At 46.1% G+C, this 13,059-nt stretch overlaps 1 protein-coding gene across 3 annotated transcripts in view; it reads left to right on the forward strand.

The window, feature by feature from the left end:
* The window catches only part of LOC117359555 (pancreatic triacylglycerol lipase-like), an 86,714-nt gene extending 74,111 nt beyond the window's left edge, over positions 1-12,603 (forward strand). For all 3 annotated transcript variants that reach the window (XM_033942527.1, XM_033942528.1, XM_033942529.1), the window contains 2 exons: positions 3,541-3,708; positions 12,486-12,603. In XM_033942527.1, the coding sequence (XP_033798418.1) occupies positions 3,541-3,708; positions 12,486-12,588 (271 nt within the window). In that variant the 3' untranslated portion in view covers positions 12,589-12,603. The remainder of the gene's footprint in view (positions 1-3,540; positions 3,709-12,485) is intronic.
* The last annotated feature ends 456 nt before the right edge of the window (positions 12,604-13,059 follow it).

Here is a 13,059-nt window from a genome sequence, read left to right on the forward strand (position 1 = left end):
CTCAGTGGTTGTGCCCAATTATACTCTGATTCTTCCCTCTCTCCTTAAAGAATGACATGAAGATTGTTTCCCGCGGTTATCCACGGGGACGGGAACGGTGATGAATTTTATCACCGTGTCATTCTCCATTCCAGACCCACCATACTCCTCATACATCCTCACCACTTCATCAATCAAAACCCCCCACATTCCAAGTAGCAGCTTTCATGTTAAACTGTGTCTCATACGCTAATACATCCTGCCATGCTTGCCTCCTAAAATAGAGTACAGCCATCCCAGCCTACAGCTGCTCCCGCTTACAGTATCATGAAAAGGATCAGCCCTGGACCCACCACTTCTCGCCACTTCCAGAGAGGTCACCAATCCCGTCAGCCACAGTCTCTCCCTTACCCTTACCCCTACCAGCCCCTACCCAGTTCCATAACGCTCCTACCTCCCCCCCCCATTAACCAGAACCCCCCCCTTCCTCACCCATCCCCACCCCCCAGACCCTCCCTCCCCTCCTTTCTTTCTGTTCCCCGAATAAAACAGTGTCCAAGGTCCCCATGAAAGGAGGCAGTCTCCACTCCAGCTAGGCCACCATTTCTATGCAACCAACTGCCAGATTGCTCGCCTCCTCCCCTCATATCTTCAATAACTCTATTACATTATCCCCACACGCACACATTCCACCCTAACAGATCATTCACACTCTTCCCACCCTCCTCTATCTGGTTCAACTCCCAGACAACATTCCCCTGCTCTCACACGCTACCAACCATGCCTCTAGCCACACACCACAAGTATAGTCCCTTATTCCAATTCAAGAAAAGTCCAGCAGAAAATGTCCCAGATCTTCAAGTTGTGGGCTCTGCCTCCCAATGCCCTCTCCTACTGTCAGCCGTCCAGCGATTCTGCACCCTCTGCCACCAGGTCACGGGTCCTGGTGTTTTTACTCCACTGCTCCTCTCCGACTCTCGCTTCAGCAGGTGGTCTACCCCCGTCAGTTCCAGCGCCTTCCACACCTCTCCAGCAGTCTTCACTCTTTTTGTGTGTGCTCCCACCATCATCGCTAACATGAAGGGGCGCAGCCAACGATATCGGTAACCCTCCTTGCGCATTAACTGAGTGACCTCCCTGAAATCTCTCCGTCTGTCCAAGGTCACTTCCGAGAGGTCTTGATACATCTCCAATTTAATATTTTGTCATTTATACACACCCACTCTGCGTGCCGCTTGGAATATCTCCTCTTTCAAGGCAAATCTGGGGCTATTATTAGAGGGTCGCCCCAACATAGAAAATGACGGCAGAAAAGGGCTATAGCCCACCAAGTCTGCCCATTCCAAATACCCGCCCCCCTGATTTCACTCCCTTAGAGATCCCATGTGAATATCCCATTTTCTCTTAAAATCTGACACGCTGCTGGCCTCAATCATCTGCAGTGGGAGTTTGTTCCAATGATCCACCACTCTTTCGGTGAAGAAGTACTTTCTGGAGTCGCTATGAAACTTCCTTCCCCTGATTTTCAGCGGATGCCTTCTGGTGGTCGAGGGTCCCATATTAACTATTCGGTTTACAAAATTACACACAAATCAACTTAAGCTCCATGACAGACGATTGCAAATCAGTTTTCAATAAAATTAACACAGGAAGGCATTAACAAACAGTTGCATTTTCTTGAAATTCATCCTCCCAGCACAATATCACAAAATTCCAGGAAGGCATTAACACCAGAAGCTGTAGATCAGATAGGGTAGCTTCGCTACTGCGCACCAAGTGTAGCAAGTCCATGTAAATGGCTCGGGTCACCGTCTGAGAGTCTTTATATGCCTCTTCCTCAGGCACTCCCCTGATTCTCAAATAGCGCCTCCTGCAGCGATTCTCCAGGTCCTCTATCTTGTCCCACAGAGCTTTCTCGATCTGGGGCGTAAAGTCCTGTTCCTGCTACATCCTCTGCCACCTCATCAAGCCTTGTCTCCACCGCCTCCTGCCGGTTCCGCAGAGCCGCTATTTCAGATTTGATGTCAGTGACAGCCTGCATTAAATTGGAGCGCATCAAGTGCAGCTCCTTTTTCATCTCCTGCAAGAGTCCCAGTAAAGCACTCGGCACATTGTGCTCCGCAGTCTTCCATCTGTGCCGCTGCTGCCGCGCTGCCACCTTTAGCTTTCGGCTCTGCCATTTTGGGTGTCTCTCCAAGGGTCGCCAGCAAGATTTTATCAGTAGCGGTAAGCCTCCAATTTGCGCTGTGTGGTCATTGACCCTGTAGAGATAGGGTAGCGCTCTGCGGTGCTATTTTGTGCAGGGGAGGATATCCGATTTGCAAGCTTTTGCAAGGCCCCAACGGAGCTTCACTCTCATGCGACCAGCCGCACTGGTGACATCACTTTCCTCCGACCCCCAGATCTTTTCCTTAAACACTGACCCCCAAGGTGGACCCTTGCATCTGACAACTGTGATTTGGATTATTCTTCCCAACGTGCATCACCTTGCATTTGTCCACATTAAATTTCATCTGCCACTTGGTCTTCCAATGTCCTGAGGTCTTCTTGCAATTTTCATGGTCCGCTTGTGCGTCCTCTTTTTTGAACCATAAGTATGCATGCCCAGAGAGAAAGAGCAGGGGCAGAATTATGGAGCAGATATGTGCAAGAGGATTTGTGTATTGCTTGGGCTGGTTCTGGGAGCTTATCTTATAAAGGAACATAGCAACCTATGTTGCCTTTATATTTAAAAAAAACAAGCTTAAAATACCCTAATACCACCAGATCCACCCACAAATTAAAACTATCCTTCCCCTCATTAAGAGGCGTTTCCCATAAAGGAAAACTAGGGACATCCCTTCCCTTCAAAATCACCGAGCTCTGGAACAACCTTTCCTCCCCTCTTCGGAACCTGAGTTCCCTCCAACTTTTCCGTAACATCTGAAGGCCTGGCTATTCTCAAAAATCTGATACTTATTCCATCTCTGGCATTCTAAGCCCTCTAAAAACTCTTCATACTTGGACCACTAACCCTTCATTGTAGTTCCTTTCTATCCCATCTCCTGTAAACCGTGCCGAGCTCTACGAATGTGGAGATGATGCGGTATACAAACCTAAGATTTAGTTTAGTTTAGTTAGACATCTCTGTCAATTTTGACAAAGCTGTTCTTCCCCTGTGGTATTGTATATATTTCCCAATAGAACATAATTTAGATTATTACAAATTTATCAAAAAATGTAAAAGTAAACATCTTAAAAGTAAAAATGAGTTGAAATTTTTTTATAAAGTTTGCTAAAATTTCTGAAGGTTTTTGGATCAATGAAGAAACCTTTATCCACATTAAAGCCTATGAGAGATTGGCATGGGTTTCTGAGATCCTTTTCCTTCAGCACAGCACTTTATTACTGATAAACTTTGATTTGGGTCTCTATATATTATGTGGGGCATGTGGATTTGTCGGTGAAGGCAAGTGACTTGTTAAGAGGATTGTCTTCCTTCGAGAATGTAACGTTTGAGTTCAAGGCCTATGCTTTGAAGAGCAGCGGCCATCACGCTTCCTCTTGTGCTTCTGTTTAAAGGGGGTCCCTCGCACCTGGCAAGACGTACAGCGCGTACATCGACGTTGAAACCGATGCTGGAACTCTCAACAAAGTGAAATTTCTCTGGAACAACATCATAATCAATCCACTTCTGCCCAAACTGGGAGCACAGACCGTCACCGTACAATCTGGTGAAGATGGCACAACGTATGTAAATTTATCGTATCCATCATCTTCCTTTCAAACTCTGGTTGTACAAATTAATAAGAGCTGGCCCAAAGAAATAACAATGCTTACTGTATATTCAACACTGCTGCACGTATGTCCTCAGATTCTATAAAAGTTACCCAAATTTGGTGCGGATCCTACATCAAAGTTCAAACTAACTAGCCACTAATAATTACTTTTGTTAACTGGCACTAGTTAGGACTTGCACACAGATCTGCCTAATGCCTGTTCTTTAATACTTCCCCTCAATATTCAGCCAGTGACTATCAGTGTTTTTCTGAATGCTTACTGTTGCGTTATATTAATAGCCTCCAGTGTTCAGTGCTGGGCCATGTCCAAGCTGCGGCGCTGAATACCAGAGCTTGTATGGGCTTTGGCTGAATACTAAGCAGGCTCCCCCCACCCAATTTATTGCCCTGGAAACCTTTCCCACAATTCCTGACATAGCTCCCTACCCCCCAGCTCATGGGCATCAAGCAGTCCCCACTCCCCTCTCATATAGGGTTACTAGACGTTCAGGAAAACCTGGACATGTTTTCTTTGTAGAGGACTGTCCGGGTTCCCGGACAGACTTTCCAAAACCCGGCAGTTTGTCCGGGTTTTGGAAGGTCCTGACGAGCTCCGGCTGCATCTGGAGGGCCTCTGAGCACGCGGCAGATGACGCCACACACATCCGCGCATGCTCGAGGCCCTCCAGACGTGGCGGGAGCTCGTCGGAGAAAACGAGGCTTTAATGGGAGTGGGACTGGGGGTGGAATGGGGCGGGGCTGGAGGTGGAACAAGGTAGGGGTGGGGCAGAATGGGGTGGGGCCATGCATCCAGGTTTCTGAGGCTCCAAATATGGTAACCCTACTCTCACAATTATATTACATTACAGATTGATATTCCGCCATTACCTTTCGGTTCAAAGCGGATTACAAAAAGAGTTATGGCAGAAGGGTTACAACGTTAGATCAGAGAAGGTTTCCAAGAGAGGGAAAAGTAGGATCTGGGGTTAGGGAGGGGATGGTAAGAGGGGGGTTAAGCTTTATCATGGTATTAAGCTTTATTAAGGGATTTCTTGAAGAGTATAGTTTTTATTTCCTTTCTGAACATCTTGTAGTCTGGGGTTGTTGTCAATAGGTTGGAGACTTGGTTGTCTATCTTCGCTGCCTGAGTGGCCAGTAGTCCGTTGTATAGTTTTTTCCGTTTTACTTCTTTGATTGGGGGGTAAGTGAATGGGATGCTTGTTTTTCTATGCCTGGTAGAGGTGGTTTGGATGAGGCGGTTGTTTAGGTAAGTTGGGCTGTCTCCATTTATAGTTTTAAATAGTATACAGTAGAATTTAAATTGTATTCTTTCCTGGATTGGAAGCCAGTGAGAATTGATGAATGCCTCAGTAATGTGATCATGTTTTTTCAATGAGTAGACGAGTCTCAGAGCTGTATTCTGAATTGTCTGTAGTTGTTTAATCATTATTGCAGGGCAGGGGAGGTAGAGGATGTTGCAATAGTCTAGGATACTTAGGATTAGAGATTGTACTAGGAGCTGAAATTGTGTTTTTTCGAAGAATTTTCGGACTTGTCTAAGGTTTCTCATAACTGCGAAAGATTTCTGTATTGTTTTGTTAATTTGTGGTTGCATGGTGCAGCCTTTGTCAATAGTCATACCTAGAAGTTTTAGGGTGGTTTGCAAAGGGTAGTTGATAGAGTTGATTTCTAAGTTGGTTATGGTTGGGATTTTGTTATTTTCCAGGAGGATGAATTTAGTTTTGTCTGGGTTGAGTTTCAGTTTGTGGTCTTCCATCCAAGTCGTAACTGTAGCTAGAGTTCTGTGTAGTGTGTCTGACATTAAGAGCATTGGTTGGTCGAAAGGAATGAGGATGGTGATATCATCAGCATAGCTATAAGAGGATAGGCCTTGTTTGTTCAGGTAAACGCCAAGAGAGGCCGTATATAGGTTGAAGAGAGTAGGGGAACGCCGCAGGGGTTGGACCAAGGTTTGGATTTTTCTTTGTCTGATTTTACTTTGTATGTTCTGGATTTTAAGAAACCTTCCAACCAGGAGGATACTTTATCTGAAATGCCTATTGAGTCCAAGATTTGCAGTAGGATGTTATGGTCTACCAGGTCAAATGCCGCCGTCAGGTCCAACTGTATGAGCAGCATTTTTTTTCCAATGCTGAGGTGTTGTCTTGCTGTGTCGATAAGGGAGCCTAGTAGTGTCTCTGTGCTGAAGTTAGTTCTGAAGCCGGATTGCGTGGGATGGAGTAAGTTATGGTCCTCGAGATAGTTGGTGAGGAATTTGGCTACTAATCCTTCTGTTAGTTTGATATATAGAGGTATTGAGGCTATTGGTCTGTAGTTGGATGAGAGGTCTGTTGGTCCTTCTGGGTCTTTTAAGATTGGGGTGATGATGATTTCACTGAGGTCATTCGGGAAAATGCCATCTGTGAGCATGGTTTGTATCCAGTGTAGGAACTTAGGCCCTGATTCTCCAAAAGTGCGTCCCGATTTTAGGCAGCTGTAGGCGTCCTACAGCTGTCTAATCAGCCAATCGGGATGCACGTTTTAAAAAAAAAAATGCTCCCCAGGCAGGCCTGAAGGCGTCTCCGGGAGCCTAGGGAGACCCGCAAGACGCCTAAGCTCACCTAAGGGCCTTAGGCGGGCCTTAGGCGAACCTAGGTGGCCCTACGCGTCTCCCTAGTAGAGGAAGAAACCTTAAAATGTAGGCCAGCAAAATGCTAGTCTACATTGTAAGTAGACGCAGCCGCTATACTTATCGCGGCAAGGGATCTCTCTGCCGCTATAAGTATAGCGGGCCGCGGCCTGTCCGATCGGATGCCCCCCCCCTCCGACACTACTGACCGCCCTCCCCCGACATTACCGATCTCCCTCCCACCCCGACACTACAGATTGCTGGCAGGAGGGTGTCCAATCCTTCCTGCCCGAAGATGCACCCCCCGCCCCCCCCCGGCGCTAACAACCCCCAAACCTCCAAACTAACCTGTTCTTCAGGCCAGACGGTTCTTGCCCGTCCAGCCTGTAGGCCCGCCTGGTCGAAATGAGGCGTGCTCGCCCCTTCCCGGCCCATCCCGTCGAAGCCTAAGGCCTGATTGGCCCAGGCTCTAGAAGCCTGGACCAATCAGGCCTTAGGCATAGCGGGTCCGCCCATCCCCACTAAGTCTAAGGTTAGTTTGGAGGTTGTTAGCGCCGCGGGGGGGGGAGGGCGGGGGGGTGCGTCTTCGGGCAGGAGGGATTGGACACCCTCCTGCCAGCAATCGGTAGTGTCGGGGTGGGAGGGAGATCGGTAATGTCAGGGGGGGGCGGCATCTGATCAGACAGGCCGCGGCCCGCTAGTGTAGGCCGATTCTGAATAGGACGCCTCTCCCGGGCGTCCTATACAGAATCAGGGCCTAGGTGTCTTGCGGGCCTTGCCTTCAATATAGGCAGCCTGCCTGGGGAGCATTTTTTTTTTAAAAACGTGCATCCCGATTGGCTGATTAGACAGCTGTAGGACGCCTACAGCTGCCTAAACTCGGGACGCACTTTTGGAGAATCAGGGCCTTAGTGCTCGCTGATGACAGGAGATATGGCGGGCAGTGAGATGGCTAATGGAAGGCCTGAGAATAGCGAGTTGCAGTAGTCTAAGGTGATGAGGGCATGGATAAGTGTTTTGGTAGTGTGCTCAGAGAGGAAGGGTCGGATTTTGATAATAATATAGAAGAAGCGGCAGGCTTTAGCAATACGTTGTAGATAAACGACAAAGAAACAACAAACCCCAATGGTTCACTGAAGAGATCTCGCACCTCATTAAGGAAAAGAAAAAAGCATTTCTTTCCTACAAACGTACGCAGAGAAGAGAAACTAAAGTAGAATATAAGACCAGATCTGCAACGGTCAAAACAGCAGTTAGGGAGGCCAAACTTCGAGTGGAAGAAACTCTGGCAAAGAACATTAAAAAAGGGGACAAATCCTTCTTTAGGTATATCAGTGATAGGAAAAGGAACACAGACGGTATAGTACGCCTTAGACAACCGGACGGAAACTACATGGTGGCGGATTCAGAAAAAGCAGAACTACTAAATGAATATTTCTGCTCAGTCTTCACCTGCGAAGCACCGGGACACGGACCACAGTTGATGATAAAACAAGACGTGGATGACCCATTTCAGAATTTTGAGTTCACACCTGAGGACGTTTACAACGAACTGGCAAGGCTAAAGGTAAACAAGGCCATGGGACCGGACAACTTACACCCAAGAGTGCTCAGAGAATTGAGAGACGTTCTGGCGGAACCGTTGGCAGTGCTCTTCAATCTCTCACTAAGTACGGGGAAAGTTCCGTTAGATTGGAAAACAGCCAACGTCGTTCCTCTACATAAAAAGGGTTGCAAGGCTGAGGCTGCAAACTATAGACCGGTAAGCCTCACCTCAATAGTGTGTAAACTCATGGAAACACTAATTAAGTATAAATTAGATACGATCTTGAACGAGGGAAATCTCCGGGATCCCAGCCAACATGGATTCACCAAGGGTAGGTCATGCCAGTCAAATCTAATCAACTTCTTTGACTGGGTAACAAGAAGACTGGACTCAGGAGAGTCCTTGGACGTCGTGTACCTGGACTTCAGCAAAGCGTTCGACAGTGTCCCACACCGCAGGCTGCTGAACAAGATGAAATCGATGGGATTAGGAGAGACTCTAACTGCATGGGTTAAAGATTGGCTTAATGGCAGACTTCAGAGGGTGGTAGTTAACGGTACCCTCTCTAAAATGTCGAAGGTGACTAGCGGAGTGCCACAGGGTTCGGTCCTGGGCCCACTCCTCTTCAACATATTCATTGGGGATCTGACTCAAGGGCTTCAAGGCAAAGTAACCTTATTCGCTGATGACGCCAAACTATGCAATATAGTAAACGGCCATAATCTACAAGATGCTATGGAGCAAGACCTGCGTACTTTAGAAAGTTGGTCCTTGAACTGGCAGCTGGGCTTCAACGCCAAGAAATGTAAGGTCATGCATCTCGGTAACGGAAATCCTTGCAGAACTTACACCCTGAATGGAGAAACTTTAACCAGGACTACGGCAGAACGAGACTTAGGAGTAATCATCAGTGCTGACATGAAAGCAGCCACTCAAGTGGAGAAGGCTTCATCTAAAGCACGGCAGATGATAGGTTGTATCAAGAGAAGCTTCGTCAACAGGAAACCTGAAGTCATGATGCCATTGTACAGAGCCATGGTGAGACCTCATCTGGAGTACTGTGTGCAATTCTGGAGGCCACATTACCGTAAGGATGTGCTCAGAATTGAGTCGGTTCAGCGGATGGCCACCAGGATGGTCTCGGGGCTAAAGGGTCTCCCATACGAGGAAAGACTGAGCAAATTGCAGCTCTACACTCTTGAAGAGCGTAGGGAGAGGGGAGACATGATTGAGACATTTAAGTACATCACGGGACGGGTCGAGGTGGAAGAGGATATCTTTCTTCTCAGGGGACCCTCGACCACAAAAGGACATCCGCTCAAACTCAGGGGAGGGAAGTTTCGTGGAGACGCAAGGAAGTACTTCTTCACGGAGAGAGTGATCGAGCATTGGAACAAGCTTCCAGTGCAGGTGGTCGAGGCACGCAGCATCCCAGACTTCAAGAACAAATGGGATACCCATGTGGGATCCCTACGGGGTCATGCCAAGGAATAGGGTCACTAGGACTTGAATGAGCGGGTCAGTAGAGTGACAGTATAATTACAATTATACTTAAGGGATCAGAAGACTTAAGAGGGTGGGTAAATGGTGTGGGCAGACTTGATGGGCTATATGGCCCTTATCTGCCGTCATCTTTCTATGTTTCTATGTTTCTATCTGGGGGGAGAAGGAGAAAGAGGAGTCAAAGAGGACCCCAAGATTATAGCTGACAAAGCAGGAAGGATGAGAGTGTTATCCACAGAGAGGCTTTATGGGGGGAGATGGAGAAAGTGCTCCAGAGCTTAAAAAAAAAAAATTCTGTAGGTCCTGGACTGATGTTAAGTGCTGGCACCCGCTTCCCAGCCTAGTATGGGGGAGTATTTGAGCTGTCCTACATTAGCCGCTTAGCTATGGTGGTGCTGGCACTAAATACTGCTGTTACCTGCATAACCCCAGGCTCCTTCTTAACACTGCCCCTTCTGCCTCTAATCTGCCCATTTTTTTTTGTGAGTGGTCAGGGATGATATTCTTCAGCACTACCCGGTTTAGTGCCACTGAATATTGACGGCCCCTAAGAATTTAAGTGGGCACCAGCCTCTCCTACCTGCTTAAATGGCTTTGAGTATCAGCCCTTGTGTGCCTAATTTGTGTCGTGCGCATCCGAAAAGGGGGCGTAGTCAAGGGGAGGGGAACAGGCAGGTTTGGAGCATTCCCTCAGTCTTATAGAAGAGGGTCATCTATGCACTCAACTGCCATGAGTTGTGTGCCAGCATTTATGCCAGGTTCAGCAGGCGTAAGTCCTTGTGCCCAAAAATAGGTGTGGGAATTCGCTAGGTGACTTTTATAGAATTGATGCTTAGAACGGATTGTAACAGTGTCTAACTTTGAGCGCTATGGCCCGGATTCTCGAACCAGTGCAAATTTCCTAGGCGTTGGTAGGCGCCCATACCTCCGTTACAAATGCCGTCCAAATGGTGATTTTAACCGAGATTTGAGGCGCATACCAGCGTCTAGAAAATCGGCACCAGAATCACACATATGTAGGCCTGGGGTGTGCAGATTTTTTTTTTTCACTTGAGTCACCAAAAAACTACATTTTTTATCTCAGTATTAGCAATGCATTTCTGTATATCTCACACACACACCCCTCCCCCATCACCCATATGATAATTGATTTAGTTTAGTTTAATTTAATTTTTATAGTTTAATTTTGTTTGAGTCAGAGCGAGTCAGTATTTTTATGAGCGACCATGCGAAATGTATAAGTGATTGCTCATATGTTCCACTTAAAGGGAATAAGGATGAGTGGTTCTGCCTAAATACTGCAGATGCGTTAATATTCTACAAAGGAAAGAACACGCCTACTTTCTTTCATAGGCTAGACCTGTTATAAAATTGCCCTTCACACGTACAGCCTAGGCCAGGGCTACCCAAGTCCGGTCCTCGAGATCTACTGGCAGGTCAGGTTTTCAGGATATCCACAATGAACATGCATGAGAGAGACTGGCCTGCACTGCTTCTTGATATGCAAATCTCTCTCATGCATAATCATTGTGGATATCCTGAAAACCTGGCCTGCCAGTAGATCTCGAGGACCGGACTTGGGCAGCCCTGGCCTAGGCTGTTTACTTTAGGTACATACTTAGACTGGATTCTGCAACTGGTGCCGGTATCGTATGGCATCTCCAAACCCGGTGCCGGGCACATGTCGATCATGCACTGACGCCCGTTGCAGAATCACGGCTACGTGAAACAGAGGAGCCAGAAATGTAGGCCAGCGTTTCAAAGGGCTACATTTCCAGCACCTGTTTCATGTGAATCTATTACTATTTATTAGTTCTATAGTGCTGAAAGGCGTACACATACACTAGAATCACGGCTACAGAGGTGCATAAGGACGCCTAAGGTCATTTCCGGCATTAGACACGCCTTCTTTGACCTTAGGGGCCTCAGTAGCTGGTTCAGGAGGTACCAGCAGGGGGCTCCATTTTTTTTTTTCTTAATGACAGTTTAATGACTTTTTAATGATGCGGTCATTTAAAATAGGTAGCGGTACGGTGCCTACTGCCACCTACCTGCCCCCCTCCCCCTTTTTACAAAACCATAGCACATTTTTTAGGGCTGGCCGCAGCAGTAATAGCTCCGACGCTCATAGGAATTCTAGCTGTTACCGCTGTGACCATGCTACGGTTTTGTAAAGAAGGGGGGGGGGTGTTAAGCTGCCATTTTTAGCCCTTTGTGAGGTTGCAGAAGCCATCGCTCCTGTCTGTTCTTCTAAGGGGGCCGACATTTACACACCCTATATTTGGTTCACAGACGCTGTAGTCAATGAAGGACTGGCACTCTGGACCCCTGTTCGTTTACAAAAATTGGATTGCTCTAGGTCTAATAGATGGCATTGTAACCTTGATGCTGGAACTTTAGATCACTTGTTCTTTTATTGTCCATTCATTAAAAATTTTTGGATTTCTATTTGGGATCAAATAAATCATTTAATGGAAAATTATGTAGCATTATCATACGACACAATTTTATTTGGCATGCTGGTGAGAGCTAAGCCTCAAATATCTGCTAAAAATAATAAACTTTTGATGATATTGACAGGGGTTGCCATTCAACAAATAACATATAACTGGAAAGATTGTACAAGGCTGAATTATTGTTTCTGGTGGAATTCAGTATGTCATGTGTTTAAAATGGAAAGAGCGTTGGCAGTTCAAAAAGGTTACTATAATAAATTTAAGGATGCGTGGGGGCCATTTTTAAATTATTCTAATGAATAATTTACACTTTTCCCAATTTTAATTCTTACATGTGGATCTGTGGGGGGTTGGATTTCTATTAATAATATATATGAATGATAAGATATTATATTCATGTGGTATATTTTTTTTGTTGTATATGAAAGTGGGAGGAGGTGGGGGATATATCTTTTTGTTGTATGATATGGTAGATTTTCAAGTGATATTGTATTCTAATTGTTTGATATTTACTGTACACTTGTTTGTGAATTATAAAATGGATAAAGAATTATTAAAAAAAAAAAAAAGCAAGAAAAAACGGTATCCTTGATTTCTCATTTTTCTCTTCTCAGATCTAAGTTCTGTGGCAGTGAGACCGTGAGAGAGAACGTTCTGCAGACCCTCACCCTCTGCTCAATTCCGAACGAAAACGGGACTCTCTCCATGAATGAATAAAGAATCATTGCTCCATCTTGTCTCTGCCTTATTTCTCTTATTTGTTTTGCAACATACGCCATCAGCAATGCACGCGCTTGTGGATGTATTTTAAGACTAAGCTGACTCAAATCCTTTCGAAGGCACAGTACTAAGAAAAACATCTTAAGATGACGTATTATTCAGAATACCGCAATCAAACGTATATATAATCAGAAGACGTTTGATCATGTCACCCCTTTGTATTGAAATTTACACTGGCTCCCCGTAGAAGCGCGTGTTATTATCAAACTGGGCTGCTTTTACTATAAAGTCGCTACTGGTCAAGCTCCACAGTACTTGACTGACCTATTTGTTTTCTCATGCTTTTTTCGCCTTTCCACCAGCAAACGGCTGTAAATGTTAAAAATACCGTGAGCGTTTGCTCTCTTTTCAAACTGCTACACATGATAAGGATTTTAGTTACTTGTTCTCTGCATCTCACCAATATCT

This window comes from Geotrypetes seraphini, chromosome 4 (genome assembly GCF_902459505.1).
Source record: "Geotrypetes seraphini chromosome 4, aGeoSer1.1, whole genome shotgun sequence".
NCBI lineage: Eukaryota > Metazoa > Chordata > Amphibia > Gymnophiona > Dermophiidae > Geotrypetes > Geotrypetes seraphini.